This window comes from Ovis aries, chromosome 23 (genome assembly GCF_016772045.2).
Source record: "Ovis aries strain OAR_USU_Benz2616 breed Rambouillet chromosome 23, ARS-UI_Ramb_v3.0, whole genome shotgun sequence".
NCBI lineage: Eukaryota > Metazoa > Chordata > Mammalia > Artiodactyla > Bovidae > Ovis > Ovis aries.
In genome coordinates, this window is record NC_056076.1 from 25,581,141 (window position 1) to 25,599,690 (window position 18,550).

The 18,550-nt window shown below is 41.1% G+C and overlaps 2 protein-coding genes across 5 annotated transcripts in view; one reads left to right on the plus strand and one right to left on the minus strand.

Moving 5' to 3' along the window:
- The window catches only part of RNF125 (ring finger protein 125), a 115,110-nt gene extending 103,920 nt beyond the window's left edge, over nucleotides 1–11,190 (minus strand). Inside the window, exon 1 of the mRNA XM_060405383.1 lies at nucleotides 10,197–11,190. Coding sequence (XP_060261366.1) covers nucleotides 10,197–10,199 — 3 coding nt within the window. The 5' untranslated portion in view covers nucleotides 10,200–11,190. The remainder of the gene's footprint in view (nucleotides 1–10,196) is intronic.
- A 157-nt stretch (nucleotides 11,191–11,347) lies between these two features.
- The window catches only part of TRAPPC8 (trafficking protein particle complex subunit 8), an 85,237-nt gene continuing 78,034 nt past the window's right edge, over nucleotides 11,348–18,550 (plus strand). For 2 of the 4 annotated variants that reach the window (XM_012103423.4, XM_012103424.4), the window contains exons 1-2: nucleotides 11,348–11,860; nucleotides 18,214–18,408. In XM_012103423.4, the coding sequence (XP_011958813.1) occupies nucleotides 11,704–11,860; nucleotides 18,214–18,408 (352 nt within the window). In that variant the 5' untranslated portion in view covers nucleotides 11,348–11,703. Of the gene's footprint in view, nucleotides 11,861–18,213; nucleotides 18,409–18,550 lie in introns of those variants that run through there. The other 2 variants (XM_027961043.3, XM_060405376.1) reach the window with 2 other exon arrangements.

Genomic DNA, 18,550 nt, shown 5'->3' on the forward strand with positions numbered 1-18,550 from the left:
TAATTAAAAATAAATAATAAAATGGGAACTCAAGACACAGTTTCAGTCAGTTCAGTCGCTCAGTCGTGTCCAACTCTTTGCAACCCCATGAATTGCAGCACGCCAGGCCTCCCTGTCCATCATCAACTTCCAGAGTTCACCCAAACTCATGGCCATCCAGTCGGTGATGCCATCCAGCCATCTCATCCTCTGTCATCCCCTTCTCCTCCTGCCCCAATCCCTCCCAGCATCAGTCTTTTCCAATGAGTCAACTCTTCGCATGAGGTGGCCAAAGTACTGGAGTTGCAGCTTCAACATCAGTCCTTCCAAAGAACACCCAGGACTGATATCCTTTAGAATGGACTGGTTGGATCTCCTTGCAGTCCAAGGGACTCTCAAGAGTCTTCTCCAACACCACAGTCCAAAAGCATCAATTCTTCGGCGCTCAGCTTTCTTCACAGTCCAATTCTCACATCCATACATGACCAATGGAAAAACCATAGCCTTGCCTAGACAGACCTTAGTCAGCAAAGTAATGTCTCTGCTTTTGAATATGCTGTCTAGGTTGGTCATAACTTTCCTTCCAAGGAGTAAGCATCTTTTAATTTCATGGCTGCAATCACCATCTGCAGTGATTTTGGAGCCCCCAAAAGTAAAGTCTGACACTGTTTCCACTGTTTCCCCATCTATTTGCCATGAAGTGATGGGACCATATGCCGTGATCTTAGCTTTCTGAATGTTGAGCTTTAAGCCAACTTTTTCACTCTCCTCTTTCACCTTCATCAAGAGGCTCTTTAGTTCCTCTTCACTTTCTGCCATAAGGGTGGTGTCATCTGCATATCTGAGGTTACTGATATTTCTCGTGGGAATCTTGATTCCAGCTGTGTTTCTTCCAGCCCAGCGTTTCTCCTGATGTACTCTGCATAGAAGTTAAATAAGCAGGGTGCCAATATACAGCCTTGACGCACTCCTTTTCCTATTTGGAACCAGTCTGTTGTTAAATGTCCAGTTCTAACTGTTGCTTCCTGACCTGCATACAGGTTTCTCAAGAGGCAGGTTAGGTGGTCTGGTATTCCCATCTCTTTCAGAATTTTCCACAGTTTATTGTGAGCCACACAGTCAAAGGCTTTGGCATAGTCAAGAAAGCAGAAATAGATGTTTTTCTGCAACTCTCTTGCTTTTTTGATGATCCAGTGGATGTTGGCAATTTGATCTCTGATTCCTCTGCCTTTTCTAAAACCAGCTTGAACATCAGGAAGTTCATGGTTCACATATTGCTGAAGCCTGGCTTGGAGGATTTTGAGCATTACTTTACTAGCGTGTGAGATGAGTGCAAGTATGCAGTAGTTTGAGCATCCTTTGGCATTGCTTTTCTTTGGGATTAGAATGAAAACTGCCCTTTTCCAGTCCTTTGGCCACTGCTGAGTTTTCCAAATTTGCTGGCATATTGAGTGCAGCACTTTCACAGCATCATCTTTCAGGATCTGAAAGAGCTCCACTGGAATTCCATCACCTCCACTAGCTTTGTTCATAGTGATGCTTTCTAAGGCCCACTTGACTACACATTCCAGGATGTCTGGCTCTAGGTGAGTGATCACACCATCATGATTATCTGGGTCGTGAAGCTCTTTTCTGTACAGTTCTTCTGTGTATTCTTGCCACCTCTTCTTAATATCTTCTGCTTCTGTTAGGTCCATACCATTTCTGTCCTTTATTGAGCCCATCTTTACATGAAATGTTCCCTTGGTGTCTCTAATTTTCTTGAAGAGATCTCTAATCTTTCCCATTCTGTTGTTTTCCTCTATTTCTTTGCATTGATCGCTAAGTAAGGCTTTCTAATCTCTCCCTGCTATTCTTTGGAACTCTGCATTCAGATGCTTGTATCTTTCCTTTTCTCCTTTGCTTTTTGCTTCTCTTCTTTTCACAGCTTTTTGTAAGGCCTCCCCAGACAGTCATTTTGCTTTTTCGCATTTCTTTTCCATGCAGTAATTGGATGCAATCTCAAAAACAACAGAATGATCTGTTCATTTCCAAGGCGAACCATTGAATATCACAGTAATCCAAGTCTATGCCCCAACCAGTAATGCTGAAGAAGCTGAAGTTGAATGGTTCTATGAAGATCTACAAGACCTTTTAGAACACCCCAAAAAGATGTCCTTTTCATTATAGGGGACTGGAATGCAAAAGTAGGAAGTCAAGAAACACCTGGGGTAACAGGCAATTTTGGCCTTGGAATACAGAATGAAGCAGGGCAAAGGCTAATAGAGTTCTGCCAAGAGAACACACTGATCATAGCAAATATCCTCTTCCAACAACACAAGAGAAGACTCTACACATGGACATCACCAGATGGTCACCGAAATCAGATTGATTATATTCTTTGCAGCCAAAGATGGAGAAGCTCTAAACAGTCGGCAAAAACAAGACCGGAAGCTGACCGTGGCTCAGATCATGAACTCCTTATTGCCAAATTCAGACTTATATTAAAGAAAGTAGGGAAAACCACTAGACCATTCAGGTATCACCTAAATCGAATTCCTTATGATTATACAGTGGAAGTGAGAAATAGATTTAAGGGACTAGATCTGATAGAGTGCCTGATGAACTATGGATGGAGGTTCATGACATTGTACAGGAGACAGGGATCAAGACCATCCCCATGGAAAAGAAAAGACGCAGTTTACCAGAGTACAAATCATAGCTCTTCTACTTTATGGTACTGTGGCCTGGGGAAACTTAGTTAACCTCTTTTGCCTGAGTTTCCTCATCTATAAAATGGAAGTGATATTAGTAGTACTTACTTCACAGGGTTGTTATGAGGACTAAATAAATTGGGATATGTAAAATGCTTAAAATTGTATCAGTACATAATAAACATCAGGTAGTGTTATTACTGTTTGCATCTTTATTCCACGTGACCTGATTAATTTTGCTGGGATGTAGAAAATTGATTGGACTTTTGTTCCATATAGATAACCAATTCTTGAAGCACTGTTTATTGAATAATCTGTCCTTTCTGCATTTTTTTTGCTCATGTTTCAAGCTGGTCTGTCCCACACCTCTCCATTTTATTCCATTGGGTTATTTGTCTCTTCCTGACTTTTAAAAACTTTAACATACCTTGCTTGCTGTTCAAATTCCTCTACCTTTTAATTCATCTTCAAAATTATCAACTATTCTTACACCTTTGCTCTTAGGTATGAATTTTAGGTTTACTCTGTCAAATTCCATAAAATCTCTGTGGCTATTTTGATTGTAACTGCACTGGATCTCTGGTTAAATGCTGGTGGAACTGATAGGTTTATGGTGCCTCTGTCACTACCAATGAGAGCATAACTGAAAGCTCCCCAAAGCGTTTCCTCACATAACTGACTATCAGATAGGATTCTTGCACATATGTCTAGCTGACAAAACCCACAACAAATGATGATGTCTTAGCTATAAGAGATGGTGAAAACATGAGTTCTGTCTCCTAATTAGGGGAGGGCAACTGAAGAGACGGAGAGTTACACAGATATGATAAAAGTGCTCTCTCTAGAATTTCTAAACAAGTAGTTTTGTTCTTTTTGAAATCTTGAAATTATTTTTCTTCTCCAGCTGCTTTTGTAAGGAAGCTACAAAATTATTGAATAGAAACAGTGATAATGAGACAAGATAATTTTTATGTCAATCTGATTTTAAAGGGAACGATTCTTACATTTAATCATTAAGTGTAATATTATGAATCTTTGTTACATAACCTTTAATTGATTAAGTTTCCTTTTATTTAGCTATAATTGACATAAAATAGTATATTACTTCCAGGTGTATACGGTAATGATTCAGTGTATATTGCGAAACGGTCACCACAAAAAGTCTAAAAAATGTCTATACATTTAAAAGTTGCTGAGAGAAGAGGTGTGAAAAGTTCTCATCACAGGAAGAAACAATTTTTTTAACTATATTATGGTGATAGATGTTACCTAGATGTTACACATTTTTGATTGGATAATTTATCCTTTTTATTGAGTTATAGTAGTTCTTTACATATCCTAGTTTCTTCCCCTTGTATCTCTATACTTTGGGTATCCAAATCCTGTTTTTAGCCATATTTACGTTTATCATATTTTCACCAAATCATTTTAGATATGTGATTTGCAAAAAACTTCTCCTATACTGTTGGTTGTCTTTTCACTTTCTTAATAGTGTCATTTGAAGCACAGTTTTTAAAATTTGGTGATGTTCAGTTAGTGTCTTTTTGTAGTTGTTTCTTCTGCTTTTGCTGTTACAGCTAAGCAACCATTGCCTAATTCCAGGTTATGAACCCTCATGCCTATGTTTTCTTCTATGGGTTTTATTGTTTTAGATCTTACATTTAGGTCTTTGAGTTAATTTTTATGTATATGGTGTGAGGTGGGAGTCCAACATCATTCTTTTGCATGTAGATGAATTGATGTGTTTGAACTGTGGTGTTGGAGAAGACTCTTGAGAGTCCTTTGGACTGCAAGGAGATCCAGCCAGTCCATTCTGAAGGAGATCAGCCCTGGGATTTCTTTGGAAGGAATGATACTAAAGCTGAAACTTCAGTACTTTGGCCACCTCATGCGAAGAGTTGACTCATTGGAAAAGACTTTGATGCTGGGAGGGATTGGGGGCAGGAGAAGAAGGGGACGGCCAAGGATGAGATGGCTGGATGGCATCACGGACTCAATGGACGCAAGTCTGAGTGAACTCCGGGAGTTGGTGATGGACAGGGAGGCCTGGCGTGCTGTGATTTATGGGGTTGCAAAGAGTCGGACACAACTGAGCAACTGAACTGAACCAGCTGACCCAGGACCATTTGTTGAAAAGACTATATTATTTTCCTTTAATTGCCTTGGTGCCCTTCAAGAAAATCAATTGCCCTTAAAAGATGAGGCCTTATCCTGGGACTCTCATTTCTATTCCATTGACCTACATGTCTATTCTTATGCCCATTATCACACAGTCTTGGTTACTGTAGCTTTGCAGTAAGTTTGTAATTAGTTGGTCTGAGTCCTTCAACTTTGTTTTTTAAAGATTATTTTGGCTATTCTGGCTCCCTTGAATTTTGCCAAACTTTACCATCAGCTTGCCAATTCCTACAAAGAGGGCAGTTGGTAATTTGACATGAATCTACAGAACAATTTGAGAGGTGTTGACATCTTAATCCTAAGTCTTTTGATCCATGAACATGTCCTTTCATGTGTTCAGGTCTTCAATTTCTTTCAAACTCAGTTGTGTCTGACTCTTTGCAACCCCATGAACCACAGCACACCAGGGTTCCCTGTCTTATCACCAACTCCCAGAGTCCACCTAAACCCGTGTCCATTGAGTTGGTGATGCCATCCAGCCATCTCATCCTCTGTCGTCCCCTTCTCCTCCTGCCCCAATCCCTCCCAGCATCAGTCTTTTCAAATGAGTCAGCTCTTTGCATCAGGTGGCCAAAGTATTGGAGTTGCAGCTTCAACATCAGTCCTTCCAATGAACACCCAGGACTGATCTCCTTTAGAATGGACTGGCTGGATCTCCTTGCAGTCCAAGGGACTCTCAAGAGTCTTCTCCAACACCACAATTCAAAAGCATCAATTCTTTGGCACTCAGTTTTCTTTATAGTCCAACTCTCAAATCCATACATGACCACTGGAAAAACCATAGCCTTGACTAGACAGACCTTTGTCGACAAAGTAATGTCTCTGCTTTTGAATATGCTATCTAGGTTAGTCTTAACTTTCCTTCCAAGGAGTAAGCATCTTAATTTCATGGCTGTAGTCACCATCCGCAGTGATTTTGGAGCCCCCAAAAATAAAGTCTGACATTGTTTCCACTGTTTCCCCATCTATTTCCCATGAAGTGATGGGACCAGATGCCATGATCTTAGTTTTCTGAATGTTGAGCTTCAAGCCAACTTTTTCACTCTCCTCTTTCACTTTCATCAAGAGGCTCTTTAGTTCTTCACTTCCTGCTGTTAAGGGTGGTCTCATCTGCGTATCTGAGGTTATTGATAGTTCTCCTGGCAATCTTGATTCCAGCTTGTGCTTTCTCCAGCCCAGCGTTTCTCATGATGCATTCTGCATATAAGTTAAATAAGCAGGGTGACAATATACAGCCTTGACGCACTCCTTTTCCTATTTGGAACCAGTCTATTGTTCCATGGCCAGTTCTAACCTGCTTCCTGACCTGCATACAGGTTTCTCAAGAGGCAGGTCAGGTGGTCTGGTATTCCCATCTCTTTCAGAATTTTCCACAGTTTATTGTGAGCCACACAGTCAAAGGCTTTGGCATAGTCAAGAAAGCAGAAATAGATGTTTTTTCTGCAACTCTCTTGCTTTTTTGATGATCCAGCGGATGTTGGCAATTTGATCTCTGGTTCCTCTGCCTTTTCTAAAACCAGCTTGAACATCTGGAATTTCACGTTTCACATCTTGCTGAAGCCTGGCTTGGAGAATTTTGAGCATTACTTTACAAATTAGCTAACAAGTATTCATTCATGGCATTTGAGGACTGCTTAGCAGCTGTAACTATTCCTTTTATTTTTATGTAAAATCACTGTAATGTGTTGAAATTAAAAGAACTTATAAAGATGTATGAAAACAATATATGTTACATTAAATAATTTCTGAAATAAGGAAGGGCAAGTAAGTAAAAATCTTTTCGTTAATTTATAAACTACGGAAGTATAATGAAACGTTTGAGACTGAAAGTCAGGAAATTGGGAAGCTTTTTCCAGCTCTGTGGTTAACTAAGCATATGACCTTGGGGAAATTATATCTCTAAGATAGTTTCTTCACATTTAAAATGATATTGTGATTTTTCCTAAATGGAAAGTCATGGGTCTATGCAACCAATCTACAACATAGCATGCAAATTATTTTTAGCCTAAATCTTGAGGATTAATGTTTATAGAATTGTTTGGAGTTAGATCTTCAACATTCCCACCCACTGCTTTCCCCATCTATATTTTTCTTATCCAAATCCAGTTGTTTTTGGAAGTATTTACACATGATTTAATACCAGGTACTAACAGTATTCCTTATCTTAGAAGCCTAAAGGAGAAAATATGTATAAAAGATTTTTAACTTGTTGCAGATTAAATTAGAGGAGGATTTATATGGGGCTTAAATACCTATAATAAGTATAAAATAGAATTATGAGCAATATTGTGGCTATGATTCATCATTAAAATAACCAGGAAATGGATGTCATCTGTTTTAGTCAGAATTTTAATGATAATAAGCCTACTTAAAATATCCAGTACAGTAAATAAGATAACAAGTGTGGGCCAATATGTGGATTATATATTTAAACCTTTCTTTTTTAGTGTTTGAAAGTATCCTAGCATAAAATTCTTTAAGAAACTTTTTAAAAAAGTAAAGTATCTTTAATACTGTGTTAGTTTCAGGTATACAACATAGTGATTGAATTTTGTAGATTATATTTCTTTATAAGTTATTACAAGATATTGGGTATAACTTATGTATATAGTAAATCCTTGTTGCTTATTTGTTTTACATAGTTGGTATCTGTTAGTGCTGTACTCCTAATATGTCCCTCCTTCTCCCCACTCTCATAGCCATAAGTTTGGTTTCTATGTCTGTCTGTTTTTGTTTTGTATATACATTCATTTTTTTTAGACTCTACATAAGCCTAGGAAACTTTTAAAGCACCACTTTTCTCAGCATCCCTGGACCTCCAATTATCTCCCATGTAAGATCCTGTATTGTACTCAGGAATTGTTGTTTTAGTGGCTAATTAGAACCAGTTTTTTAATTGGCTTTTGAAGCCAATACTCAATAGCACCATCTACTGTTAACACAGTGAAATTTAATAACAGTGAAAAGATCTTCACATTGGAATGAATACAAGAAAGCATCTAGTTCCAACTTCATAAGCTCACAGGTGAAGAATGTGAGGCTCAAAAGATGCATAACTTGTTAAGCCACAGATTTATTGCTAAAACTGTATTGCAAGCTATTGCAAGTTAGAATTTCTGTAGGTGCTCTCAAAGTAAGGAAACACGTGGAAAAGCAATTTATCCTAGTGATCAAGTCTCTACGGTTAAGAACCGAGCTGGTTCTGCACCAGTGTTATCCTGGGACAAGCTAATTAACTTCTCTGTGCTTCAGGTGCCATATCTGGTAACTGGCTACACATGTGCTTCTCAGGTTTGTGTAAGAAGCAGAAGTAGTAGTCAGTATACATAAAGCGTCATGCTTGCTTGATGTATGGTGATGGACAATGGTGATACGACTTTTATGCACAAGTGGTGGAGATACGTTTGAGTCCAGGCCTCTCTGATTTCAGTGTCCATGGACGTTTTTGATCACAGCAGATATCAGAAGAGACTGGCCACTATTTTACATACAAAAGAATTCATGGGCATTTGATAACACAGTATTTCAAAATATATGCCTACTGGCATAGCATATGTTTTATGGGATTCTTTGATTTTGGGAGTCTAAGAAGTTGGGTCTCATCTTCAGTACTTGGAAAAGAGATCCTTAGTTGTTTGTGTTATAATCATTTGGCCCAGCAAGCTTCCTCTCTTTTAGTGATAGATCTTATCCTCCTGGCCTTGAGGGTTCTGCAGAAAGTAAATGGTTCAGAGGACAAGTGATGTAAAAAGGGTCAATGTCCAGGGGAGTCAGAGAAATCAGAGAAGTGTCATATCTTAGAATTCAGGCAAATACATCTTGCGGGGTACCTCATTCCTAATCAAGTGGGGAGGAGAAACTTGCCCTGTCATCCCACTTTCATTCTCTTCATTTAGCAACAGAACTCTCAGGCCTACACTTTCTAGTCTCCTTTGGAGACACTAGAGCCAGTGATATAAGAGTGAAATTGCTGGATGCCATTTTTAAATTTGATCTGAAATCATTAGTCATTTACTTTTCCATTCTCTTTTCCCCATTCCTGTAGGCTGAAATGCAAATATGGCAGTGACTCAGCTTTAATCTATACGGAAAGAAAATACCTTAGAAGATGAACATGTGAGGTAGTTTAGGATAGACTAGGAAATAGATACTAACAGTGCAGTCACTCACTGGAAACTGTGCATGTGGTGTTAGATAGTAAATTCAATGCATAAGCTAACAATCCATTTATGCTTAGATATAAAGAGGAATGACATACTGATTCATGCTACAATATGGATGAGCCTTGAACATTACTCCAAGTGAAAGAAGTCAGACACCGAAGGCCATGTATTGTATGATTCAATTTATGTGAAATGTTCAGAATAGGTAAATCCATAGAGACATAAAATAGACGAGAGATTTCCAGGGGCTAGAGGGGTGCTCTAGGGACTTCTCTGGTAGCTCAGACGGTAAGCAGTCAGCCTGCAATGTGGGAGCTGCTGCTGCTGCTAAGTTGCTTCAGTCATGTCCGACTCTGTGCGACCCCATAGATGGCAGCCCACCAGGCTCCCCCATCTCTGGAATTCAACCAGGTTCAATTCCTGGGTTGGGAAGATCTCCTGTAGAAGGAAATGGCAACACACTCCAGTATGCTTGCCTGGAAAAATCCCATGGCTGGAAGTGCCTGGCGGGCTACAGTCCACAGGGTTGCAAAGAGTTGCACACGACTGAGCGACTTCACTTTAGAGGGGTGTTGGGGTGCAGAGTGACTGATAGTGGGCAATAAGCTTCTTTGGGGGGTGATGAAAGTGTTCCAGGATTACCAGTAATGATTGTGCAACTTTCTGAATACAGTAAAAACCACTGAACTGTACACTTTATAGGAGTGAATTTTATGATATGTGAAGTCTATCTCCAAATATCCATTTAGAGTAAATTACACTTGAGAGTCCTTCTCCCTGAGACTAATACAGTTAGTTTACCTCCAATGTAAAAAACAAGTTGCCTTTTTAACTTCTGAGTTGAGAACTAAAGTAGCATGCTTGCACTGAGGTGCCCTGTTACAAAAAATGTATAACTTGAGTCACCCGCAGTTACATAAGATTCTCACATTATAAAGCGTAAGGGACATATCAAAGGTATTCAAAAGGGAGTATACTCCAAGGGATAAAAGACTTTCCAAGAGGTTCTCAGGCACAGATGGTTCTAAGGAAATGAATTTCCAGATCCCCAACTTGCATGTGTTATAGTTTCTAGACTGATCTGTGGCTAAGTTGCCATGTCATTAAGTTCCTATTGCCCTTTCCTACTTCCCATTTTTCAATTTATAGGAGAAAGGCATACTTACCTGTCATGAATTCTTACCATGGTGGAAACTTCAGGGTGCCAAACAATCCGACAGTTTGAGATACTCTTGTTTGGGGAATATGCTTAGTCGCTCGGTCATGTCTGACTCTTTGCGACCCCATGGACTGTATCCTCTGTCCAAGCCATCTCCTGTGTCTCCTGCATTGCAGGTGGATTCCTTTACCCACTAAGCCATCAGGGAAGCCCCCTTGCTTGGAGAAGCCTCCTTTAAACCATGGACCATAAAGCCATGATACGGAGTTGCAGTTTTCTGTCTTGTATTTTTGACATACAATTCAGAATAAGTCCAATCAGTTGAATATTTTAGTAAAATTCCTTTCATTCACTTCTACACGTTTAGAAGAAAAATCTATAGAAATGAAAGCTAGGAAGAGAAGAAGCCAATTCAGGTCTTCATTCGGTACATGATTACTGGCTTCCCACACCTTCATTCCTAGGAAGTAATTTTTCCAGCAGAGTGTGAAAAGGAAGCGCCCGAGGATGATGAAAAGGTCGGGGGCCAAGGCTTTCCCTGAGACCAACGAAAATGCAGGAGTTTCTCTTACACTGGTTAACTGCCACATATTTACGTGCCACAACGGCACAAATTTATGCCCGCTGGTTGAGTCCACCTTCGTAGCAGCCCTTTCTAAAAGCATGGTTGTGTTCAAACGGTACGTGGGCGGTTTAAACCGGCTCCAGACAAACCTCCAAGAATCCGGCAGGCAGCTAGCTCTCTACGGAGACCTGCCCCTAGTCATTCCACCAGAAGCGTGGGAAGGGCGGGGCGAGCTGGCCGGAAGCTGTGAGAACAGCCACACAAGGTTTGTCCACCGTTTCCAGGGAGGACCAAGTCGGCGTGGAAGGCGAATGGGCACCTCCCCACTGTGACAGCACCGACCACGAGCGTCATCCTATCTACTCCCTCATCACACCTCTCTGGTCTTTTACGCGCTGAGAGAACCAGGCCGAACATCGCGTGCCTACCGGCCTGGCTCCGCCCACCACGCTCGTAGCCCCGCCCCAGACCCGCCCAACAGGAGGTCCGCCTATCACACTTCCGGCATCAGCCAGCCGACTAGCCTCCTTCCCTCTTCCAGGCTCTCTTCTCCCGCCCCTATCGACTTTAACACTGTCACGTGAGGGGCGAACGCGGGGGCTGCCGGGATAAGTACGCCGGTGGGTCAGGGTTCGGCCTCAATATGGCGGTTCCAGTCCGGCAGTGACCAAGGCTTTGCCGTCGAGAGGACTAACTGGCGACTGCCGGCGTCTCCACCTATCAGGGTGGAATGCGAGGACGCCGGGGCGAGCGTTGAGGAGCGGCGGTGACTGGGAGGGGTCGGTGGCGGGTGCTCCGGGAGCCAAGGCGGCAGCGTCTGTTCGTTCTATTGGTCTCAAGGCTTCAGCGCCCGGCCCCGCCCGGCCGGGCCAGGCCGGCGGGCGGCGGCGGTAGCTGCTGCAGCCGCAGGATCAGCCTCCGAGAGTGGGCCGGAGGGCGGACGCCGCCGCTGCCTCTGCCGCGGTGATGGCCCAGTGTGTACAATCAGTGCAGGAGCTCATCCCGGACTCCTTCGTCCCCTGTGTGGCCGCGCTGTGTAGCGACGAAGCCGAGCGGCTTACTCGTCTCAATCACCTTAGCTTCGCGGAGTTGCTTAAGCCCTTTTCTCGCCTCACTTCCGAGGGTATGTGCTCTCCCCTTTGCACTGAGCTCCTGCAAAGCCGGGGCCGGGAGAGGGAAGTTGGGGGCGGGCGGGGAAGAGAAGGGCGGTGTTTACATCTTGGAGCCGGGATAGTGGCGTCGGGCTGGGGCCCCGCGGTGTCTTTAGTGGCCGCAGGAGGAGGTTCCGTAAAAGAGATGGTCAAGACAGCAGCGTGGTTCTGACGTCCAGTTTTTCGGGCACTTCCCGGACAAACCAGACTGCTGGGTAATTAAATGTGAGCCGCAGAGAAGGGCATTGAGCCTGTTCTCAAGGGCCGTAGGGAGGGAATTAGGAAGTTGCAAGGAGGTCAGGCTAAGAAGATGCTCGCTGTTAGACCAATGAGGTCTTAGTAAAGAAGACGAATCGTCTTCCGCTGGGAGTTAAACTGGGTTTTCAAAGTTGCCTTAAGTATTATATTCTTTAGCAGTGAGGCGTATCCCTTTCAAGACTTAACGTTTACTTTACTTTTTTCTTTTGAAAATATTTCTCTAGGTATCCAGAATTTTACTTTACCTCTCAAGCAAATAAAAGATATTATAAAAGTAGTGAAACTTGGAACAGCCTTTTATTTGGTCTGATGGATGAGGAAATAAGGACAAGTTGTAGTTATAATAATTTAATCGAGTTAATGGCAGTTATCTAGATTTGTAGGGTTGGAAAAGTCCTGAAGTTTGTGGGTGGTTTTTTTTTTTTTTTCAGATAAAAATTTAATCAACAGAAGAAATAGCTTTTATTGAAGAGTTGCCTGTTTTCTCCAGCTTTAGATTCTTTATTAGGGAAAAGTAAGCGTAATAATAGTCTAGTGTGTTTAATCAATATCTTTACCTGTACTTTGCAAACAGAACATTGAAAAATATGGGTAAGATTTTTTTGTTATAGACTTTAAAAAGGTTCTATAATAAAGGTTGTCAAGACAACGACCATGATGTTTATTTGGTTATGATGACTTCTTCACACACACAAATGCTGTGCCATAAGTTATATGTATTTACAGGCCACACGTGTGTATTCTTTGGGAGAATACCTCCATTATAAGTTCACTTTTGTATTTAAAGGAGACAAGGAGCTATCCAAAATAAACAGGTTGAGAACTCTTGAATTTCCTTCAGCCTGTACCTTAGCCATCCATCTCATCTCCTGCAGTATTTTTTACTAACTCAACAAAAACGACAAAGTGCTCTACATTCTTAAATATTAAAAAACAAAACAGAGGAGCAAGTTTGCCTGTGATTGGAGTGCTCTTTTCCTTCTCTGTTAATAAAGAATAGTAACGCTAACTGATGTATATACTTAGCGTTTCTCTTTTAGTCTGTCTTGAGTCCTATGAGAAAGGTAGTTAACACCATTTTAAATTTGAGGACATCCAGGCATGGAGATACTAACTTGGTCAGTCCTAGACAGGTGGGAAAGATTTAAAAACAGGCAGTGTGATTCAAGACAAGGTGTTCTTAGTCAGATCATCTTATCTCCTGATAATATTAAAAATCACTTGTTCACAGGCAGGAGTGGTGCCATCCAGTAGTAACAATGTGACTCACATGCATAACTTGAAGTTACTTTGTAGTCACATTGTAAAAAGATAAAAAGAAATTGGTGAAGGAGATTAAATAATTTATTTAATCCAGTATTTCCAAACTTGTCATTTCAGCAGGTAATAAGTATAAAAAAACTTAATGAGATAATTTGCATTCTTTTTTTATGGCTAAGTCTTTGAAAGTTGGTGTGCATCTTACACATATCAACACCTAAGTTTGGACTAGATGTATTTGAAGTGCTCCGTAGACACTTGTGCCTGGTGCCTCCTGTATTGGACAGTGCAGTGAATAGAGGCTGAAATCTTTACTTTTTTCCTCGTGTAGACTGCAAAAGATTTAGGGATGGAGTATAATGAGATAGACTTGAATAGGTAGATGTTGGTGGAATGGAAGAGGATGAGCATTCGCTTTTGAGAACAGAGATGAGGTTAGAATGGTATGGACTAAGGTAGAAATGATAATTGAGTGGTCAGGGAACAGTGGGAAAACTCCCTTTTCAGTACAGGATAGTAAGGAAAAAGGCCTAGATAAGGAAGGATCTTGAACTCTGGGAAAGGAATTTTTGCTTTTCTATCTTGTGGATATGTGATAGTCAAAAGATTTCTTGAGCAAGGGCATGGAGTTTGGGGGAAGTTGTGTGGTTTGTAAGCAACTGAGGTTTTCTTTTTTAATACAGTAAAGTTTTATGTGTTGTGTAAAGATAAAAGATGTCATTATTTTTCAAAATACATTCTGTAGAACACCAGTTATGTATGTTTCCTGAAAAAAATTTGTGGTCGAGTTTGCTTAAAAAGCATGTATTTGGGAGAATTAGTGTCATTTAGTGTATTAAGAGCTCTGGGAACACCTACTACTGTCAAGAGACCTTTTAAAAGTATAATCTAGTTTCCCAAATTTATTTGAACATGAAGTTGAGTTTTCAGAAACAGTTGTCTTGAGCAGCCAGTAATCTGTGGGCAGCACGTACTGGGGAATGTTGCTTCAAGGAGCTATATATGGCAGTCTATAAAAGTAAGGCAGTGGTGGAGCCGAATTTCACCCTGAAATTGAGATGTTATATGCTATATAAAGTCACCTTTTGTGACGTTATAATCTTAATAAAGCCTTAATATAATTATTTAATTTTGAAGCTTTTGGGTTTTTTTGTGTGTGATTTAAGAGCTTTTGTCAGTCATTCTTAATTCTTGCCTTTCTCTTTATTAAGCTGATTTTGTGCTACTCCAGTGTATACGTATCAATTATTATGTAATAAATTGCCCTGAAACTTAGCACCTTAAAGGCGTTTTTAAAAATTAATTTTATTTACTTATTTTTGGCTCTGATGGGTCTTGGATGCTGGGTGGGCTTTTCTCTAGTTGTGGCAGGGGGCTACTGCTGTTACAGCGCAGGCTTCAATAGTCACGGCTCCTGGGCTCTAGGGCACACACTCAACAGTTGTGGCACACCGGCCCAGCTACTCTGTGGCATGTGAGATCTTCCTGGATTAGGGATCGAACCTGTGTCTCCTCCACTGGCAGGCAGATTCTTTACCACTGAGCCACCAGGGAAGCCCCCAAAGCATCTTGTATCCCTCAGTTTCTCAGGGGTCTGGGAGTGGCTTAGCTGGACTATTGTCTCTTGAGGTTGCCCTGGAGCTGTCAGCAGGGACTGTGGTCATCTAGGGCTGGAGGATCCACTTGCAAGCTCACTCCTACAGTTGTTGTTTCACCTCCTCACTGGGTGTTGACCTGAGACCCCAGTTCTCTGCCATATGGGCCTCTCTGGAGGTTCCTTGAGTGTCTTTATAACCTGGCAGTAAGTTTCTCCTAGAGGGAGTGATCAGAGAGAGAACCCAAGATGGAAGCCATACTCTTAAAACCTTATCTCAGTAACCTTATCTCTTATAACCTTACCGCAGTAGTTTTTGCTGTGTTCCAGTGGTCACACGTGGGCTTCCCAGGTGGCTCTAGTAACATATCCACCTGCAATGCAGGATACATGGATTCGATTCCTGGGTCAGGAAGATCCTCTGGAGAAGGAAATGGCAACCAGTATTCTTGCCTGAGAAATCCCATGGACTGCAGAGCCTGGTAGGCTACAGTCCATGGGGTCCCAAAAGAATCAGATATGGCCTAGCAACTAAACAATAAGAACATTGGTCACACATATCCATCCTGGGGTGTGGGAGAGCATATTCTGGGAAATATCAGATCATCAGGTGCCATTTCAGAGGCTGGCTGCCACACATTGACTCATTTCTGGATTATTGATAATTACCCAATAACTAATGACCCATTCTGAATATAAGACACAACTCTTAGTAGAATAACTTTTTTTGTGTTAACACTTAAGAATACCAGAGTCAATTTAAAATTTTAAGAGAGGTTTAATATACATAATAGTTGCTTACATTATTTGACAATTAGGGATCAACTTCAAGGAAACTGCTTGTATCCTAAAAATACCAGAAATGTATCATAGTATTTTGATGTTTTTTGGTCTCTCTGTTTCATAGACCAGCTGAGAAGTTTAATTAAGGAGTTTGTTTATTTAAATCATTTAGAAAACAAGCAGTTACAGATGAGTGCAGAAGAATGCAAGAAGCATCCAGCTCGCCACTACCTAGAGCCAGCGAATCTTGTCATATTTACTTTGTATCTTTTTGTTTCCTTTAAGAAACGAAGTTGAATTCACCTTTTTACCCTTCCTTAGTCCCATTTCTTTCCTGCTTTTATCATAGGTAATCATTATAATGGAATTTGTGTGTATACTTTCTGTACATATATTTAGTTTTACAAGTACACATATTCATGTCATGTAGTATTTTTAAAAGCTTTTTGTCTTATATTTTTTAATTGAAAATTTAGACGTCAGCTGAGAGAATACACTGGAAATTTAGGAAGACAGTTTTTAATGGATGTAACTTTATTTAAGACATAGGCGGACCTGAACTTAAACGTTTATTAAAAAGCATGTCCCATTAGGAGGAAATGGCATGTTTTAGTGGGTAGGTACTCAAAGTCAGTTTTCTAAGAATTGCCCTGTGTTGTTGGTGTATGATGATTCATGACGTACTTGAAACAGAAGATGTTCTATGTGCTGCCACCATCCTAACTACTCGTGTGTTAGGCCTGTGCTGAGTGCTTTGCACTTACTATGTCTTCTAACAATATCTCATCTAAATTCTTAAAATCACCCTGTGAAGTAGGTTATTTCCTTCACATGTTATAGGTGAAGAAAAAAAATGAAGCATGGAAAAGGTTAAAAGTTGTTTAGGATAACCCAGTTAAAAGTAGTGGGTTAATATTTCAAGTAAAGTCTGACTCCAGGATTTGGATCCTTAATCTATAAAATGAATTGCTTCTAGTGCTACCATGGAAGCTAATCATCTTATCTGATTATAAGAAAAAAATATACTCACATTTCCTACTGTGCACCATGAGCCCTGTCTTACTACAGTTGCCTGAGAACCTCTTGCCTGGCCTTGAAGCTCTGAGCCCTGGTTATAAATCATCTAGACTGAGACAAGGCCTGTAGTAGGGAGGAGGTATTGATTAGGTTAGGAGAAGGACTATGGGCACTGATTTTTGTTTTCTTCCTTTTTACTAGACTTTGTTGTTTAGAGCCGTATTAGATTCACAGCAGAATTGAGCGGAAAATAGAGTTCTCGTATACCTCCTGTTAGGATATGTGTACAGCATCACCTACTATCAGCATCCCACACTAGAGTGGGCATTGATCTTTATGATAGAACAGGGGCCGAGAATGCAGGCATCTCTGTCAGGGAACCAGAGGAACCCTGTGTGCAGCATTTAATGCCTTTTCTTCCCTGATTTTCAGTTTTGATAACCATAGATCTCACACTGCCTTGGACCAGCTTTAAGGTAAAGTGAGAATCAAGAGATTTGGTATGGATGGTGGTTGGGCTTCCCAGGTGGCTTAGTGGTACAGAATCCGCCTGCCAAGCAGGAGATGGGGGTTTGATCTCTGGGTTGGAAAGATCCCCTGGAAAAGGAGATGGCAACCCATTCCAGTGTTCTTGCCTGGAGAATCCCATAGAGGAGCCTGGTGGGCTGCCGTCTATGGGGTCGCACAGAGTCGGACATGACTGAAGTGACTTAGCAGCAGCAGCAGCCAGTATTCATGCCTGGAACATCCCATGGACAGAGGAGCCTGGCCATCTAAGTCGGAACCAACTTAGCAACTGAACCACCACCATGTGGATGGTGGTTATGTGCTGCGTGGTCAGTCGCTTCAGTCATGTCCAACTGTGACCCTGTGGACTGTTGCCCGCCAGGCTTCTCTGTCTATGGGGATGCTCCAGGCATGAATACTGGAATGGGTTGCCATGCCCTCCCTCCTCCAGGGGATATTCTCAACCCAGGATTGAACCCACATCTCTTTTGTCTCCTGCATTGGCAGGAGTTCTTTACCTGCTGGTGGATTCTTTACCGCTAGCCACCTGAGACACCCTCCCTGTCAATTCCAAAGGTAAGAGGAAGAAAAAGACCTATGGTAGAGTAGCTGTGAGCAGTAGCAATACTGGAGAGGAAGGATAGACTGTCTAGCTAGCCCTTTGGTGTGTAATGGAACATTGTGTTGTTCCTTTGCCAAGTCCTCTTTGGGACCCTGTAGACTGCAACACACTATAAGTCAGTTGTGTTTTGGAAGACTTGTTACACTTGGAATTTCTAATTTCCAAATTGAGCATCCTTTGTAAATCATTAACCCAAGTTTTTTTCTTTTTAATTGTCATTATAATTGTTGGCTTGTTATACTTTGTGTAGAATTAATTTCAAGTTTTTTTTTTCTTTTTTTAAGTTCATATGAGAGATCCCAATAATCAGCTTCATGTAATTAAAAACTTGAAGATAGCTGTAAGCAACATTACCACCCAACCACCTCAGCCTGGAGCCATTCGGAAACTCTTGAATGATGTGGTTTCTGGCAGTCAGCCTGCGGAAGGATTAGTAGCTAATGTGATAACGGCAGGAGATTATGACCTCAACCTCAGTGGTATGTAATAAGGTTTATTATTATTTTTTAAATGATATTTCTTTTGTTAGAAAAGGTAATTCTGTAACTTGGAAATCATTCAACACACACTTAAGTACTTGCTGAGTGCTCAAGCCTGAGAATACAATGTGGAAGACAAGTC